Below are 20,005 nucleotides of genomic sequence, written 5' to 3' on the forward strand. Positions count from 1 at the left end.
TCATATTATTCTTAGTCTTATTGCTGTGATCCAAGTGGTCAGTTGCAGATATTTTTAAAACAATCGTATGGCTAACTTTAAATCTACAAGGATAGTTGAGGGAACTATCATCTTACTTTACTGGTATTATACCAGTCTGTGCATGTGAGGCACTGTTTTAATGTGTTTGCCAGAGCTTTCAACACACGTGCACACAAACATCTGTGGAGATCGATATCATGCTATCTTCAGAAGCTCAACCGGAACTGCTACAGTGTTTTCGTCCAACCCGTTATGCTTGGGTACTGAGTTTCTTCAGTCTTGTGAAATAGGGCTTATTGGGTTTTTTGAGGCAACGCTGGTGGGAAGAGGGTGCTGCATTACAAGAGAATTTCCTGTGGATGCATTTTGGAGAGGTTATGGAATAATAGGCAGTATTTTGTCAGAATGCTCTCAAACAATTGAGTTGTTACAGCTTAAAAACAAAACTTCTTCCTGGGTTTTCACGGGCAGTAGTCTTGCTTGGAATTCAGAGTTACAACTTAGTCTATTCTTTGAGTGTTTTACATCTTGGTAATTAGAATACATTCATTTTTTTTATTGTTCCATTTTATTTCATGAGATGGATTTCTGAAAATGTGATCTATTTTGAAAGCAGAATAACTAGGGTTGTTTAGTGGTCATTCCCCTAAAAGCTTGTTTATGGTACTATTTGATTTTATGCTGTATGCCTAATATTTTCGCCCTCCCTCCATTTACAGATCATCCAACAATACTGAAGGTTGATGACAGGCAACGGCTTGCTAGAGAACGGAGAGAAGAACGAGAAAAACAGCTAGGTAAGGCCTACTCTATATTGGCTTTTTTATTGTTTGGTTTTTTAATGCACTGTCATCTGCATGCAGTGTTTTTGCCAGTTTGCTTTTAGGAGCATTCAGCAAACTGATTATGCTAGATATGCAATAATGTCATTCTAGATCTACTTTAAAGATGTAACAGTGTATCTTTTAATTCATGCACTTCTTGGGATTCATCATTGCTATACCTGTCACATATTTATTACTTACCTTTGTGAATCTGAGTGAAAAATGGGTTGATTTCTGAAATCACACAAGGAAGCTTCACTGATGTAAATGGAAATTTCAAATTTTAGAATTTTTTTTACCAATTAAGATTGGACGTCTTAATGTGTTGACTGCATCCTTTATTGCCTTAAAATAGAATTGCAGAATATGTTGCCAATGTATTGTTTGAATTTTTCTACATAAACTTGAATTATTGTTAGGTAAAACCTTTAGTAGGTGTCAAATAGATGTGCTCAATATCTTATAAAATGTCATCTGTGCATGAGTGTGCATAACAGTATTCAAGTGAATAGGGAAGGTGAAGGTTACTTAACAAGCAGCTAGTGATGGGCAGTATACTGAGTGTGGTGGTGGTAGAATTATAGAATTGTGTGAAGCCCAAATTGATGGCTTTCTGAAAACTATTTATAAGTTTGGCTGTCCCAACATTCTGTGGCAGTTGAGAGGTTGAGGAACACAGTATTTCCTCTTTTTTTTCAACGTTCACGCTGATTTCTTTGGATGCTGCATTGTTCTTACGGCTTGAGAAACAGAAGTTCTTCATTTCCATTTTCTAGCTTCTGTAACTTTATAGAACTATGTCATAACTCCAGCCAGAGTTATGCTGCTTTTTCTAACCTGGAGAGTCATGATTTATTGCATATAGGTCTTAATAATATTAGTATCTTTCCTTCTTTACAGCACCTTATAACATTGTACTAGCCATGCATGAATCACTAGGGTTGTCTTGGAGGGGAAAAAGAAAGCTTTGGTTTTGGCTTGCTCAAAGGGATAACATGACAGGATGTTTGCCAGTCCCTAAAAAGCTGCTCTTGGAGTTGAGGTTGATGGTATGCCTAGGCTTAGTTTTTTCAGATTCCGGAGCAAATAGAGATTACCGGCGCATTTTAATTAATTTGTCATAGATGACACTTCCATGTCTTGACTTTATTCTTTTTTCAGGTTCGATCCTTGTATAGTAACAATGCTTTATTCAAGTGCAGAGAGAAATGCTTTCCTTAAGTTTTCCTGAACTCTGATTTTTCTAGCTATTGATAAGTTAATATCTGTTACTGGAAGGACATGACTTCTGTTGAGAAACGTGTCATTTTGTGTGACATTTTAAAAGCACCATCAAATTGTAGGGTGTTTTAAATTTGACATGGAATCCTTCATTCCTAAATGGGAGAGTTCTGCATATCCCTGTGATGTATGAGTATATTGTGTTTTCTTGCATGAAGTATTATTTTGAACTAACAAGAAAATTGAAAGTTGTGTTGTACTTTCATCTGTGTATTTGTCTTCTAACATTATGGTTGAGGGAGCTGTCTCTCGAGATTTGTGTTCCAGTACAGCAAAGCAGTGATTTTTACAATGGCATGCAAGCTTCATTTTTTTTAGGTGCAGAATGTAGATAATCAGTCACTCATGTCATGTGAACCATAGCAAAGAAATGCCTAAGCTGTCTATCCTAAACATCAAGTTGTATAATGTTGTTACATAAATGTGTCTTGCTGAAAACTGGAGTTGGATTTGTTAATAGTGGGACGTCAGCCATGCAACATTAAAGCAACTGAAGGGAAGGACTTTTTTTATAGAATTAAGCTGGATTTAAACTTAATTTTGCTCTCATTTTTATTCAGGGGATCTGTCAAGTTCAGCAAAGGCTTCTTTTTAAGCAGAAGTTAAGAATTTCAGTCATACGTCGAGTGAAATTATTCTCTTCTGCCAAAAAAAGACAGTGTTCAGTTCTGCAAGTTTAGAGCTGGTAGTAATCTAACAATTTCGTTTTGTACTTTCAGCAACTTGAACCGCAGGAGGTCACATTACCTTTTCATGAAAATTAAGTTGTTTGACCCTTCTGTTGAGATCATGTGGAGTACCAGTTAAATAACGATTATGTTTCTTTATTGGGCAATATTCTAATGTTATAGGAGGATTGATTTGAGACCTATTTTTTTCCTCTTTTGTTCACTCTCAAGCTTTAATTTTTTTTCAAGTTCTGCTGTGCTGTGATAGATGCGGTTTTCACTGTGGTATGTGTCAGTATGTGTTCTGCACTCTGGAGGATTTGCCTGCACCTTTTTCAGTAGGGGGACTTTACCCTTAACTCTGCTATGTTGGTTGTATCTGTACTGGCAAATTAAACAGTGCTGAAGAGCATTCCCTGGTGCTAAAACTCAAATTGTTCTTGCTCTTAAAGTGTTTAATGGATCCTGGCAGTGTTTTGGCTCCAGCCAACTAGCTGTCTTCTCGCTGATTCCCAGAAAGGATTTGGGAATCGGCGGGGGAGGCCCATGGGCTTTCCTCATGTGTTGATTGAGTACTGTCACCATTTTGGAGGGTAGAAGTTTAATAGTACAGGTGAAAGTTGTTCCATGCCAGTTAGTCTCTGGGCATGTTCCATTTATTAGCATAGACCTGGTTCTCTGTAACTGGAAAGAAAAATCAAAACGTGTTTTTCAAAAGGGAAAGTTACTGGGATTTTAAAATGGGTTTCATTCGGATAGCCTTAGATAGTGGCCTAGCAAAGAGGCAGAGTTGGGGATTTCTTGCTTTTACTTTGCAGTATCTCAGTCCCTGATTCTTGAGAAAACTATTTTAAGTCTTACATCTATGTATGTTTTATCTATGCTAATCCTGCTTGAAGATTGACCTTTTATCATAATTATGATTGTGACAAGGACACATGGCTCGTTTAGTTTCTGGCATTGGGAAGAAAAGACGATAATCCTTCCATGTGATTTAACTCTTCATTTAAGGAAATGTGTTATTAATCTTAGTTTTTAGAATATGTCTGTGTTTCAGGTTGGCTAAATCCATTAAATTGTTAATACTAACAATGTATAAGCATTAAAATAGTATTTTAAAGATCGCATTACGATATGCATTCCTCTCCCATTTTTAAGTGATGATTGGCAAAATATCATATTAATAAAAATTATAGTTTGTTTCTGTCAGTGAATTCCTTTGGCTTATTCTCTTCTCTGGCAGTTGGGGACAGAACTTTATCCAACACTTCCACAGTCAGGAGCCCCACAGAAACTAGGAATCAGTGACTCTAGCATATGAATCATTTTGGGATGACCTCAGAGGACTTGATTGTCGGAAGGGTTTATAAGACAAGAAAACAATTTTTAAGGAAGAATAGTTTAAAGATTTCTGTGCTGAATATCCCTCAGAGCATGGTTACTGGGGAAAGGTTGGCTTAGAGAATCTAATGTTAACTTCAGCTTTAATTACAGCTCTGAAGTTCACCTTTTAATTCAATCATTCAGCAATTTCTGTGGCCTGATGGAATTTTCCCATTTTTAGGTACAGTTAAAGCATCAGTGATCCACTTTTCTGCTAATGCAGCAAGGAGAGGCAATTGCAGTGTCAGGCAGTGCAGAGCTGGCAGTGAGGAAAGGTGAAACAGTGGTCAGAGGAGAAAGCTATTGCTGAGGTCAGTGCTGTAAAGTCAGAAAAGATAAAGGCTAGAAAGACTGACAAAGACTGTAAGACCTTTACTCAGGTAAGCTGTCCGTCCAAGGTGGATGCAAAAGGCAGCCTGAGAAAGGGTGGTGCTAGGCTGATCTGCCTTTACATAGGCAGTAAATCAGAAGAAAAAGGACTAAAGAGACAGCAGAAGAGGAGCTGCGGGGACTTCCCCTTGCTTCACATGGATAAACAGAAAATAAGAGGCTCTGACACTTAACGTGTGCTCCCCCTTCCCTCACAGCCTAAAACTGTTGCAAAGAATGGCACTCTGTCTGTGTGCGTGATTGGGGAAAGAAACTACAAAGTGATTTCCACAGAAGAAACGTGCGTGGTTTGCAGTTAACATCTCCCACATTAAATTAGTTAATTCTGGTGTAAAATTGATTGGTTTCAAGTCTTATGTGTGTCTTAATATTGGAATGTTTCTTTCTTGATTGACCTTGTTTTCTTTTGCTCTGCTACCACTTCAGAGGTGCCAGAAATATAGCCTTAATTATGTTGCTTTGTAATCTAATCCAGCATTACTAGTTTGCAAACAAGCAGAAGGTATTAACAGCATGTCCAGGCCTCAATTTCTAAATCTTGTTTTTATGCTCTAATTTTGTGTCCTTGTATCACATGACTGAGTTCAAATTTACACATTGCACTAAGTAATGAGATAGAACAAGGGTCAGGTTGTGACTTTTCTTTTGTATTTTCCAGCTTTAATGTAAATGTTCCTATGCCTTTTAAGCTTTCAGCATACAGGTACTGTTTGAACAAGGACCAACCTTTCTCTGAATGATTCTTGCATGTTGTCAGACAATGTCTTTTATTATGAGGGAGAGAAGTATCATGAAGTTGTTAAGGCTCAGCCCCCAGAAAAAACCTTTTTGTTGGACTGTACCCATACTGGAGTCCAGCATTGGCTCAGCACTGGGCATAGCTCTTAGCATAGTTTCTGGAGGAGCCATCAAAAGTGGTTATTTTCCCCTTCCACGTCCTATAAAGTGGCTGTTCTTCCAAGCTGTTCAGACAAAATTAGAGGTGTTTTCTGAAGGTTCATCTGCAGATTCCTTCTATCAGCAAGGCATTTGCATGTGTCTGTATGAAAAATGGCTTGCTGTGCTTCTGGAAGCATACCTATGTATTCAGAATAGAGCTTAATATCCATAATTTTTACCCTAGAGTAGGCTTTTTTAACCCTTGACTAAACTTCAATTTTTACCCTAGACTACAATTTGTTAATTTCTGTCTGGGACAGCAGCAAAAAAAGTTCCTGCAAATTCATAAATACGAGAATGAAATAAAAAGATGTTATTGTAAACTTTTTATTTTTCCTGAAGATATCATATATCTAAGGATACTAACTTATGTCACTGTATATACCTACCTTGTCGATGGCAAAAACTGAGCCCTTAAGTTCATGCAAGAATGTCAGTAGTGCGTACAGGAAGCAGTGAAAACAAAGGAGATACTTCACTTTGATTCTCTAATAAGAGAAAATGTAGGAATTAATACTTTAAAAAAAAAAGTTAAAAGCAGGAAAGATTATTTCCCTATCTGTGGAAAAAGTTAAACAGATATTACTCTCTTTATCAGAAAGCAGATGTATCATAAATCATGCTTTTATGTACTAGTTAAAATACTTTGTCCAAGCATAAAATTAGTAGCTTCCTCATGTTAACAGATGGGTATATATTTTCAGCTGCCTTTTTGCCTGTAACTTAAAGGTGATGGAAAGATACAGCTTTTATATTTGTTTGAAATCAGTTCTATTTCTTTTGTTATAATTTATTTAGCCTAACACTTCCATTTGCCTTGGTAATCCATCACTAATACGTGTTTCTGTTATTGAGCTGGCTTTCCTTATCAAAAAGTATGATTTAAACATCCCTTCTCTGAGGAGCAGAAAGTTGAAGGTTAGTGTTCTATCTAGAGGTCTAGCATTCTGATTGTCTTCCTGGCAGTGAGGGTGTATGTGAAAGTTAGTTCTCTTTCTGAATTTAGTCTTGAAAGTTCAAATATACTACTTTCATTACTTTTTCTAAACAACATGACAGGCTGAAGCCTATGGAGATCACCACAAATAATGTCCCAAGAAGGTCTAACCATTTACTTTGACAGAAAGAACACTCAATCTCCATGTCTTTTATAGGCAAATTAATATTCCAGTGACATCAGTTTAAGAAAGTTTGTTTTTTATTCTTTCCTTCTCATAATCGCTCATATCCTTCAGGAAGTGCTTTATTTTCAGTAGAAAACCAAAGAGCCTTTTCATGCTGGGTTGCTATTGCAAGCAGATTTCAGGCACAAAAGATCCAGATGATCTCAGGATCCATGGAAATCTTTTTGGCTTACAACAGTGGCTTGTCTTGAATATGATCATAAGAGTATGTATGTAAGTGACTATTGAGTAAAAGCCAACATGCTGCAGCTAGATAGACTTCCATGACATATGTGCTACTAAGCTCCTTAGGTGCTCTTAGCTTTTTCAAAGAGAATGGATGTTTCAAAACTTCTGCAAAATTATGTCATTGACTTCTGTTTTTTAACAATTACATTGTTTGGGTTACTTAGTGTGTTCATGGTCTATGTAACAGGGTGTGTGCACTCTTTTTTTTTTTCTTTCTTTAAATTCCTTTGTATAGCACCATGGTGACAGGGTGCTGTAAGAGTCTAACTAGAGCATTTCCTATGTGAAGTTGGGTCTAACTTAGATTGTAAACATATGATGTTGCATAAGGGAATAATCTAGTTCCACTCTTGAATGGTTAGCTAGGGAAGCTAAAGCTTGTAACAAAGATCAAATTTTGCATGCAATAAATGAAATGAACTCCAGATTTCCTTTTAAGAGGAGGATGGGGAATGAGTCTCTCTCCCTGATCCATTTCGGTGACATCCACAGATAGACAAGTAATAAAGATTGGAAATTATTTGGAAACTATAATTGTTATAGTTCATGCATGTTAGAATAAAATAAATGCATAAAACCATATACCTTTTTAAAGTATTACAAGCTCTGTGTCTATATGCATCTGTGCAACACTGTCCTCGGAACTGAAACAAACCCTCTAAAACATTTCTGTATCAGAAATGAAACATATCAGTAGACTCAAATAAGAAACAATTCTGAAGATGAAAACTAGCAGGAGAAGACTCACAGGAAGTAATTATACAGAAGAACAGAAGGAGAGAGTAATACTATATCCTGCAGGAATAGCATTTAACAGTTATTTAACATTACTGCAGTCTAGCACCAATGGACAATTATTTGACTAAAAAGAAGATGATAAAAATCTAGTGTTGAAATGGGAAAAATGATTAAAAGTATTGTGTTGTTCACAGTGTATTATTAGTTAAGTTCTGTTCAAACTTGGATTTATGAAGTAAAATATTTTACCTGTTCAGGCCCGTAAACTCAAACTCTGAGTGTGTGTTTCCTTCCTTTTCTGTCCTCATGAGTAATAGGCATGTTTTCCCAGCCTCACTGTGCCTTTTGTGAAACTTCTGTCCAGCATATAGTAGTTGGTTCGGTTGATGGACGAGAGAGAATTATTTTTTGGAGAAAACACATCCTAAGCTAGGAGTATAACTTGTCAGAGAAACAGGAATGTGATATTGCTCAAAACAGAACTGCAGAGGTCTCTGAAGATGAGACAAAGACTTTTGAATTTCATATGTGTGGAATTAGGCAACAACTGAGAGCTTGAGGCAGAGGCTTTCATAAATCTGTGAGATACAAAGAAGCCATATTCTATAATCTTCCTTTTTAGGTGTAGGCTGGGGTTGAATTAGTCTGGTGTCAACAAGGTAAAATCACCTTCTCTACATTTATTGCATTGACCTGTTGTCAGATTCAGCAAACTATTGAGCCTTGTCTCGCTTTGGGAGAGCTCAGGCAGGATGTGCTGCGCTGCCCAGCAGTCCTGTTTCTGCCCTGATGCTCCCTCTGGTTTCAGAACCCACTAAACCCACTCAGCAGCATGTTTGCTTACCCATCTGCCCTGACTGACCAATCTCCACCAGGACCAGCCACAGCTGAGAGTGCTGGAAGAAAAAAAGGTATCGAAGCAACCTGGTTTTAACCAGCTTGTTTCTTGATCCATCTGATCTCAGTCCTGTGAACAACATTATCAGCATGATGATGAGGAGTACAAACTCAGGGCCTAGAGGAGGGCAAATGCTGCTCCTCTTGGTGTCAGCCAGCACTTTGGTTAAAATGGTCATGAAACATCACCAAAACGGGTAAAAGTTAATACAATTTTTAAAAGTGTGTGTTTTGAATAGGGAGATGTGAAGTGTTAACTTTCTCTGAAATTTTCATGAAAGATTCAGGAGAAAGGAGGAGTTAACATGAAACGTTTGCAGTGCAGAGTTCAGAGATTAATGATACTTTTTATTCTTTTTCCCTTTAAGTCTAAGTACTTTAGAAATGTCTTTTGCCAGTTTTTAGATGGTATTAAAGATAATAAGGTTTGGGTTTTTTTTTTAAAAGTTCGTTGAAATTAACTGGCTTGCTGCTTTTAGAGAATGTTATCCTCATTTGCTGAAGAAAACAAGATAAATGCATGTGGCATAAGTGGAAAGAACAGTACAGGTCACTGATGTGGCTGCCTGTTCTTGGGCTGACCCCATTCTGCAATCCAGCTGTGCAGAAGCTAATAGGAAGAGCAAGCTTTTGCAAAAATCATTACCTTTCTGGTGACAGTGGTTCTGCCCAAGGTATTGGTAGTGAAGTTGGACTGTTAAGTAGAAGGCAAAGACAAAAAGAGGGGACGGTACCTCAGAGGTTACATGTCTTACACTTCAGTTGTTCAGGCTGTAACCCCGATTGTTGGAAAAGGTGGGCTTAGTCTGAGCCCTGTGCTCAGTATTCCCTGGACCTGGGCGATAGAAAGACAGCCTCATGAGGGGTCATGTAGTCACAGAAGAAGGGTAGATCATAGTGAGAGCCATCTCTGTCCATCCATTCTCTTGGTGAGCTGTTTGCTCCCAAGAAGGGGCAGCAGTTGCATGTTGCTGGTTTACAAATTAGTCTTGCATTTGGCTCTATTTTGTTGCGTTGTAAGGCTTTAATATAGAAGAAGGAGCCTTTGCAGATTTCAGTTGGCCTGGAAGCTGCTTTTTTTGCCGTATTCTGCTATTTTCTACCCTAGTCTGTAGTTCATGTTCTCCTTCAAGTCACTTAACTAAATTAGCATAGGAAAGTATTTCTGTAAATCTTCTGATGGCTCTTGCATTAATATTTCACATTTGTACGTGTCACTTCTCACACCTATTGTTGGTAATTATCTAAGCAACAGTACTATTCCTTCTTGTCATTATTCTAGATATGATTGTTAAATTTCCTGCAAACATCTTGCTGAACTTTCACCCATCTTGCCAAGAGGGTGTCTTATGGTTGCTTATAGCTGCTGAACAAACACCTCTCTGCTAGTTTGTATACCACAGCAAAGCTAAGCATGCTGCCTACTTTTCTCAGCAAAGCATTTGATATCTGAAATGGTAGAGAGCTGTTTTCTTAAGGGGGAAACTCTATATATGAACTCGTTTACTCAGGGTGGAGATTTTTCATGAGGCTGAGTATGCAAATACATAAGGTTTAGAGTGCAATCAAAATTCTTTATTAGGTGAGATGGGATTTGTTTGAGTAGGCAGGAAAGCGCAGAAGAGCAGTTTGGTGAGGGTGAGTCCTAGCGTTACAAGAAGTGATTGCAACGTCTGCTCTGAACACATAGAAGCATTTGTGGTTTTTTGGTTTTGGTATGTGGTTGTGTCAACACAAATATTTCTGTTAATTGAAGGCTGGAGTTGCTGTTCTAAAGTACGTGATTATAAGAATAGGCTCTCTTTTTTTTTTCTTCCCTTTTTTCCCTAGATTGAATTTAAAAAAAATACTGTCTCAGACTTAGGTAGAGAACTTCATTACATTGCTGGCCTTGGAAATTGAAAGTCTTTTTGACATTTTGCTGTCCTTGTTCCCTGTTGCTGCTGTGTTATCAATCAGCTCCTTCTGTGTATGGTTTTCTAATGTGGTTCTTGGTGATGTTTGTCTCGTGACATTCATGTGCATCTCCTCCTGCGCTCCCATCTGTCAGTTCATGAAGATCCAAAGGTATCAAATGTCCAGGACTTTTTAAAAGCAAGTTAACATGTTTTTTAGAACACAAAAATTTCTGGGACCTGAAGCTTTCAGGACAGCAATGGGGAGATGTCCAGAGTATCATATGTAAATGGTTTAATGTGGACTACAACTTGAGCCCATGGTCCAGATAGTACCTTCATGAAAAGTCAGACCCTGATGGGGAGCAAAATTTGCCTTGTGTAGTGCTTCTTGATTAGCACTTGTGAAACATGTTGTTCAGAGGTCTGCAGCAGTGGAGTTATATGACAGATTAAAATTCACCTTTAGACTGACGACTTTGGTGTGTAACTTGTTTTCTTCTGGTCGCCTGTTAGTGTGGCTAACAGTCCAGGTGCTATAATTGTCATTCCAGCCGCTCCTGTCGAAAGAGATCTGTATTGATCAGTAAAGATATATAGTGGTAATAGTTTTATCTTTCTTTTTATTATCTATCTTTTTACAGTAAAAGATTACAGAGAATTATCATGATTTGTACAATAGAAGTGTGTTCACATATATCCAACTTAAGTATCTAGGTATTTTAAACTATCAAAAAATTCTTTCTTCCACATAGAAACTATATGCTCAAATAATTTAACTATTTCTAATGGCAATACACAGTAAGTAAATTGAGATTAAATGAAATGAACGTGTGATCTGGATACACGATGTTTTAATACATGGGGAGAGATTAGGATATTATGTATATCTTAAGAAAATTAGTTCAAAAGTTTTTGCATTTAGCTTGGTTATTCAAATTGTATTAAAGTCTTTATCACATACAGTGTGTTAATACTTTTATTTCTGATTTTTCCCACAGCTGCAAGAGAATCCATTTGGTTAGAAAGAGAAGAAAGAGCCCGACAACATTATGAAAAACACCTAGAGGAACGCAGAAGGAAGCTAGAAGAGCAGAGATTAAAGGAAGAGAGAAGGCGAGCTGCCGTAGAGGAAAAGCGAAGGCAGAGAATAGAAGAAGATAAGGTTAGAATAAATGTCATAAAAACACTTTTCAACTTGTTTTTACCGTAAGATATGGTACTATCAAACTTTTTCTTTAAGAGTTGATGGAAAGAATGCAACATAAGCCGTGGTCAGTATGAGAGAGTGTGCAAAAGAGGCTTTTAAGCCTTACTTGCACAAATAACTGCTTCTTGAAGTGCCCTTTGTGAATCAAATGCAGCTAAGCTGAGCATGTCTGGGTTACAGTGTATGGCATGGCACAAACTCGTGAAGAAAAATAAAAATTGGGTTGGTTTTGTATGGTTATCTGTTAATTCTTAGCCATTCACTGTAAGGTTAGCTAAATATTAGTTGCCCTAACAAAACCTTTAAGAGAGTGAGGGTGTAATGAAATATGCTCTTGGCTGATTTGTCTCAGTTAAGCTGGGAACTGCTTGCAGTGTGACTGTACATAAGTCAGCTCATCCTTGTGGGTTTTTTTGTTTCTTGTATCTCCCACTGTTCTAGTATTTAGTAGGTGGGAGATACAAGGTGGGAAGTAGCCCTAGGGTGTATTTGTGTAGTGGCTGCCATAACAGGGCCACTGTTTTTTCTCTGCAGTTCTGCAGGTCTCAAACAGATCTTACCTTTTCAAAATTACAGATAATATTTTAACTTATTTATGGCTTAATTACTGCTTAATCCTGTTCTAGGGTTAGGATGGTTCATCTGAGTGTATGTCTTAGTAGGCAGCACATAAGTTTGAACACAACTCCAAGATGCCTGCTAGGTTTTGTCTATGTTGGAGGGTAGCAGGGTTTGATGAGAAGATTAAGTTAAAAACCCAATAGTATCCAAATGTATTATCCTGTTGTACTTAAGGAACGACATGAAGCTGTTGTACGTCGCACAATTGAAAGAAGCCAGAAGCCAAAACAAAAGCAAAACAGGTGGTCCTGGGGAGGAGCACTACATAACCGCATTAATAACACAGGTAAGGAGGGAGGCTTGGTTTGGTAGCCAGTTTCCCTGCCCTGCCAGTTAACTGGAATTTACTCTGCTTATGTTAAAAGGAAGGATGGTTCAGCGTATGCTGGTTTAAATTCTTTGTTCTTGATGTTGTTATTGCTATCAATGGCACATTTCTGACATTCTTGTGTAGCAAAAAGATAACCAGAACTCTGAACAAAAGTTAAAACTTGTTTCAGGGGTTGACTGATTCTGTAACTCTATTTTGCTACAGCTTCTCGCTTCTGCTTTGCTGTTGTTTGTGTGTGAACGTGTGGGTGTGCTTGTGCTGTGTCAATCTTGTGATATGAGCTATTGTGGGCAAATGCTAAATATCATGGCTCAAAAAATAGGTCTGCTGGAAACGACCACATACTGAGATGAAAATGGACACAAGGAAGAAAAATGGTTCTTTGTAATAAGCTATTGGTACCTTGTACAGGTATTTTGGGGCATAGAATTCCCTTTTTTCCCCTAGAAAAACTTAAATGGGCAAATTAAGTTTAAGCGAATTTTAGCTGTATGCTTTTTCCCATATTATCTTCTCTACCTTAATCTGCCAATCATTAATGTGTATATGCCGTGTTAAATATGACTTGAACCCAAAAAAGAGAACTTGTCCTTTATTTCTTTCACCAGAAAGTGGTACTTAGAGTTCTTCTCTTCCTGCTCTAATGTCTACATTTGAATGTGTCCAGCCTTTCATCAGGGAGGAAAAGAATGCTCTTCTTTGTCATATATAAATTCAATAAACAGTTATTTTTCATAAAAGGTTACTTTTTTGCTTAACTCTGTATAACTTAATTTTTATTTTCTTTATTGTGAAAAATCATTGTCTTGCATTCTGTCCCTAGGTTATTTTTTTGAATCATCATTCACGTTTCTCGATTTAGCAGGCCTGGAGCACCACTTCAGATCTCTGGGTGGTGCTAGAAAACCTGGTACATAATTGCTGTTGTTTGTTGATTTCTTTACCCATAGCTAGTTCTCAGGAAATGAGATCATCAGTAACTAAACCACCCTCATGTAGTTGCAATGCATGCTTAACATCATGCTGATAGATTAGAACTGTTGTTAGTACCAGATTTTGTCATTATTATTTATTTTTACTATGGAGAGTTACTACTGGCTGACTCTAAAGATTTGGCACAATTCACTGAAATAAAGCATAATATTCTGTCTGCGGGAATTCAAGGAGACCCAATTTGAATATTTTGGTCTTTTCTAAAACCCTTTTGGTATAATACACATATGCAGGATTTACATTTATTTTGCATGTGAACACAGACGTATAAACCAGCTGCATTGGCTGATGTGTTACTCATGGATATTTTAATTCTTTTTTTAGAACACAGAAACCAGCAATTTTCTAGGCAATGGATTGCATTTGGCCTATTTTACACTTACAGGATCTACATTTATATTGTCAACACTTACACACAAATCCTCATGCTGAATTTCATTCATTTAAATAATGTTCATAGAGTTAAGAGAAATGTTGGCATGCGAAATACAAGAGGTGATTTTTCACATTTTCATTTGTTGTCATCAGAAAGCTGTTTTATGAGTACTTCCTTTATGCCAAATGTAGACACTTTTTTGCTGTACTGATATAGTATACATTTTCTCAGCTATAGATTAGATATGAGATAAAATCTCCATCCCATTCCCACAGATATTGTTCTGACAAACATCTGTGACACACGAAGCCTGAGTATCCTGTCTCTAGTACTCACTCGCACACAGCACTCTTCAATATACCCCATAGATCAATATGGGGTAATCTTGCTAGCCTACAGGGGTCTTGTTCTTAGCTGTAACATTTAGACTTCTCCTTTTAAAACCCGTTTCTGAGTTTTATCCCCCTTCTAGTACCTAGTTTGCTGATTTTCATACCCTCACTGAGTCATTCTAACATTAGACAAAGTGAGCAAATAATCACATGAGGTAGGGGGGAATGTTTCTTTGCCCCAGCCAGTTATAGTGAATCCTGTATGGTTCATAGATCTGGGGAGAGTAAAGTTTTTTTTTCATGCACTGTATTTCTTTGAAAATTTTTTGTATGCCGTGAGTATACTTTAATCCACTAGGTCACAAATAAATAATTGCAGGTAATATTTCAGCAACATCCTCCTTAATGTTGTCAATGTCCTGAGTTTTTACCTGCTTCTAAAATAGTATGTGGACATATTTTTGCACACACAGAATATGAATCAGCAGAGCATTTAGGCATATGCTCAAGCCTCGTTGCATTTCAGCATGGTTGAATGCTTTGCTCTGAGTAGTGCCTGAGGTTCAGTATGTGCTAAAATGTAAGCAAAAGCAGAATTGACTCTCCCAGCATCTTTCAAATGTCAGATTTCCAAATGGAAATTTACAATGGAGGACATGTAGTTGATGCATGTAACCTTTTTTTTTGAGAACAGAAAGCATATGGCTGGCCTGTTCAGCTCATTCCTCCTCTTCTGCCATTGCTAGCAACCTTCACGTGACACACGCATGTGCACAAAGTGTGTGCGATCTATGTTCTTGAGATAACCGTAACACCTCAGTAGGGTGCAGATGCTGACTCTGCAGCAGTTGTGCAGGCAAACGATGTAATACTGCTCTAAAATGTACAGAACCTAAAAGCAAAATAAAACCCTTTTGTAATGCACATGCTTGTTATGTAATACTAGTAGTCTCTAGCCTTCCACAGAGACTCATGTTCTTTATTTGCTAAGCTGCGTGCTGTTTTGGATTGACTAAGGACAACTTCATTCACAGCAGGTAAAAAAATGACTCTGGTGGGAAGTTCAGCACTTATACATAACTACAGGATTTTTAACTGATTTTTTTAATTCCTGTTGTGCTTACCCTTGCTTCCCTTGTGCACTAGTCTTTAATTTTTCAGCATTCTATTGTCACGATACTGACCTTCTGCCTAGTAACAGTGCCCTGTCAAATGTCACCTTTTATTCAGGTGCTAAGGGTTTTTTATGAATAACCTCACACTTACAGGCATGTTGGTCCTTCCCTGAAGCTTTCCTATTGTAAGTTATGAGCAAGGTTTTTCTTAGAATATTGAAAGGAACAACGAAGTATCATCTTGTCTACTAGTATCCACTTCAGATCCTCCATTAAGTCCTTGGATTGCAACCTGATTGAATGATAATCAATGAACAGACTATTTTAGTCATTTGAAACTTTAAATGGTTTTGTGCCCAGTCTTTGAGTCACCTGTACAACATCTGCTGAGAAGTCCATTCTATTTTGAAAGTTCTTGTGGTAGAGCAGGAGTGACTTAGTCATGTTTTTCTCCTCCCACTAGTGAGCTAGGAACTTGCACTACTGCATGTGGGCTGTCAATTAGCATTATCTCCATTTGTTTTAGATCCAGACAGGCGGTCTGTTTCAACAATGAACCTTTCGAAACATGTTGATCCAGTCATTAACAAGCGGCTCTCCTCCTCATCTGCAACATTACTAAATTCTCCAGACAGAGGTACAGTTTCAAAGAGAAAAAAAAAAAAGAGCAAGAAAGAATGTTCTATATTGATGTATTACTTTGCACATAAAACAAGCTTCTGAAGTCATTTTCTGTACTTCATCTAAGTGGGAATGAAAAGACTTCAAAAGTGAAAAGTAAATGGTTGAACATTTTTTCCTGTGAGAAGAAATACATATTTCTTGTTTTTTTAAAACAAGAAAACTTACCTAAACAATCTTACTTTAGCAAATGATAAAAGCAGTGCTTCTGTCAGGTTTTTAGTAAATGAGGTACAACTATTGAAAGAATACATCGCTCCATAGTGCATGCAGTCATGTGTGACCTTTTATTTGCATTAGGTCATTTTGTCATTATTTTGTTTTCCTTTCTTCTTTGGTAGTATTTCTTGAATATTTAAGAACATGTTGCATGAAGCTTTCAAGTAGTTATTTTATTACCATTTCTGATTATTTTTATTGAAGAGATATGGGCATTTTTCATATGGTCTGTTTATTGACTTTTTGTGTCCAGTTACTTTTCAAATATTGCTTTATTTCAATGTATATTTTTGATGTTTACAATTCTGCACAAATGATAAACAATCAAGCTTTTAAAAATTAACATAGTTTAATTGCTGCCTCTGTTCTGAGGATTTATCAGATTGAAGCATTGAGCTTAAAGGAGTTTTATAAAAGAATGTCTCTTGTATAACTTGTGCAAAGAGAGTGCTTTACAGAAAATTACTTGGAGGGATTTTTTTGTCCTCTACTGAGAATGTGTTCTGTCCCATTTCAGTCCAGATAAATGCGTGTTTTCAAAAACAATTTTTAGAATGGAACTTTGGTTGTGTTGGAAAACTGGTTGGTAGACGTCATTTTTTGTGTGTCCTAACTAAGTGCCATGTTTTATGTGCATGCTTGTATGTGTGTATCTTGTTGATTTGATGAGCCACGTTAACCTAGTGGACTAACCTAGCTGTAGAGTCTGGTAACTTATGAAAAATACAGTATTATAATCAGAAATAATTTATTCCAAAACTCCAATAATTTTTTGCTCTAAGTGTTGAAATCCAGTCAGTTTTAATTTTATTAGCTTTTCAGGTGTATATATATATATTTTTTTTCCAGATGTTCCTGTTCTTTGCCAGGGGATGCTTCTTTGAGGAAGGATTGGGGAGAGCGGGCAGAGGGGGAAAACAGCAGTGATACTAAATATGAAGTATAGTCTCTTATGGGCTGTAACTCATTGTGTGATAGTTTCTGCCACCCATTTCAAATTCAGGAGAAGTTAGACTGAATAGTAGGCAGTCTAGTGGTGGGGAAAGGGAGGGAATATGGAAGTGATGACCATATGTCAAAAACTTGAAATGTTGAGGCATTCTTTGCTTGGCTTTTTCATTAAAACAGCACAGAACTCTTCTGAAGTCTCTTACGTCTTTCACATGCTCCAAGACAGAAAGTAAATTCAAACACTATAAAGGCTTTCTTTCTTGTGCAAAGTTGTATACCTAAATCTAGTTGAGTATGTATCTGGAGAAGTCCCTCTTGTCTTTCCAATAGCCTCAACATCTTAAGGCAAATGCTTAAAGGAAGGCTTTAACTGTCTGCTCCACATTTCACCTTCCAGAGGGCACCCAGTCACACTTTGTCATGCATACTCTTACCTGCAAAACAGCGAGCTGGAGATAAGAATGATAAGCTTACCCTAAGTGGCTTATAGCTGTCATCAAGAACATGTCATCTGTTGAGCAGCACCTTTTTACCATTTGAAGGACAGGATTTCCACCCCCCCCCCCAGCAAAAGACAGAAATTTTTATTAACTAATTGCCTAAAAGACTGGTTAATTCCTTTTCATGTATAGTATTGCTGTATAGCTCTTTATCACAATTTTATAATCAGGCAGCTAGAACAGGCTTCTCGTTACACTTCTATGTAAGTGGTACAGGTCTGAGTAGTTGAAACTGTAACAAAACATGAACACATGTATTCAAGTGGAGAAAGCTGCTGTTGACCAATAAATTTTGGTAATTGTGGTCTTTAAGGAAAGCTGGGCAAGTGGATAATACTTTAGATGAGGTATGAGTTACACACTTTCTTACTTTTGAAAAGCAAAACATGGATCATAGTTGTGTTCCTCCTCCTCTCTGCAGTGGTTTTTCTTTTGAACAGGTGATGGTCTCGATCATTGCATCACCTTTGTCTGCCACCTTTATAGAAGAAGTTCAGGGGCTCCAGTATTGTTTCCTGTTGAAAGAGAATCTAAGCATAGAGTAGTTTTTCCCCATCTACTCCTCAGCTGTTTGTGGCTCTGTATGAGCAAACACCACTGTTAGTGAGAGTCTCCTTTGTGGTGCTCATAAGGAGACCTGTTAAATCCCTGCTTCCCATCTGTTCCTAGAACTAATCAGATGCTGCTATTTGCTTACTTGCAGTTTAATCTGCTGCTGCTAAGACAACTTTCCAGTGTTCAGTTTATATAGCCTGAAGACAAATACTGATGATTGTAATCAATTCACTGTTGCCAGCTCCCTGGGACTTTGTGTTTTTCAGTTACAAGTTAGGCTGGGAAGATCATCTTTGATCTGTTTGAACTAACCTACTTGTAGCTGGGGGTATGGGTACTTGCACCAGCAACCCTATCATGAATGTGCTTCCTGTGTGGAAACAAGGAGCAAACAGCCTTAAGAGTGATAGCCTAACACAGTATGAGAACAAAAAATATCATTTCCCCTTGTCTGTTAAATGGTTTGAAGGACTAAATCTTGAAAATGTCACCCTAAGGTGTTAAAAACAAAAAGAGCAAGGAAAAAAAAACAAACCCTGACCTCATTGTTTTAAAGGCGATCTTATTTTGTGATGCTCTTTTGTATTCAGTTTGCTTCAGTGTGAATTGGACACAACAGTTAAATTGTTCAACGCGTTTAGGTGTTAGTACTCTTGTACTTGGAACTCAGTGGGCAAAAGTTTATTTGGCTGTTCTAGGTTAATGGTGATGCTAATGGCTGTTAGAATATGTATTGAAAGTGTCAAATACAGTGCTTTCAGGGAGCTGTGCGTTTGGAAAATTCAGCATGTGATGACCTTGACCCATAAAGCCAAGGTGTGTTAAAATGAACTCTGATCTAAACCCATTTTAGAGATTTAGGGAGACTTCACTCTAAGCTCCTGTCTGAAACTATTTTGACACCTCTGAATCAGGCCTGTTGCTTATATGAAGAAGAGTTTTTGCTGGTCTCTCGTAGCTTGCTGTCGGTGCGTACCAGCTAGCTCGCTCCCAAACACTGCCTCAGTGCTGTTAGTTGGATGCTGTGGGCACATGAATGCTTCCAGTAGGTGATGTGGATATAAGCTCCCCTGTGTTAGGGGCAAAGAGAATTAAACCACAATCACCTTTAGGGCAAATGACATGGGATAGGTGAGACATGGCAATTTAGTGTTCTAAGTCATCATTAGTGTTCTAAGTCTCTTAGCTGTGTCCTCTTGAGACTACCTCATCTCTGGGGCCTAATGTGTAAGGTCAGTGACTGGCCCACAGGGCCATATTACATTGTGACATTTACTTACCAGCTGTTTGCAGCTGTACAGATGAACTCCAAGAAATTGATAACATACATAGTACTGATTTATTGGCCTAAAATTTCAGGGATTGCTTTCTGAAGTCATATGATCTTTGTGTTAAACCACGGTAGAAGAGTTTCTCCAGACTCATCCATACTCATGCCTGTGAGCCTCACCTAGCAAAGCCCGAGACCACAAAAAAGAATCCGTTGTCTTCCAATAGTAGCTTTAAACAGTGATCATACTGAGCGGGGTGCCTGGAGAAGAAAGGAAGCAAAGATTTTACCATTATCGCATCCAGTTTAATGGTAGTTCTGTGATTTTTCTTCATTGTTAAATTACAGGCTTAATGATAATGTGTGTGCTGTAATGGTCTCTGTAGGGTATTTTGTGTCTCTG

The 20,005-nt window shown here is 37.7% G+C and overlaps 1 protein-coding gene across 1 annotated transcript in view; it reads left to right on the forward strand.

The window, feature by feature from the left end:
- MAP7 (microtubule associated protein 7) overlaps positions 1 to 20,005 on the forward strand; it is a 104,478-nt gene that overhangs the window by 58,117 nt on the left and 26,356 nt on the right. The window contains 5 exon segments of the mRNA XM_059831417.1: positions 741 to 818; positions 11,450 to 11,613; positions 12,454 to 12,565; positions 13,434 to 13,520; positions 15,953 to 16,063. Coding sequence (XP_059687400.1) covers positions 741 to 818; positions 11,450 to 11,613; positions 12,454 to 12,565; positions 13,434 to 13,520; positions 15,953 to 16,063 — 552 coding nt within the window.

Source organism: Gavia stellata, chromosome 2, assembly GCF_030936135.1.
Source record: "Gavia stellata isolate bGavSte3 chromosome 2, bGavSte3.hap2, whole genome shotgun sequence".
NCBI lineage: Eukaryota > Metazoa > Chordata > Aves > Gaviiformes > Gaviidae > Gavia > Gavia stellata.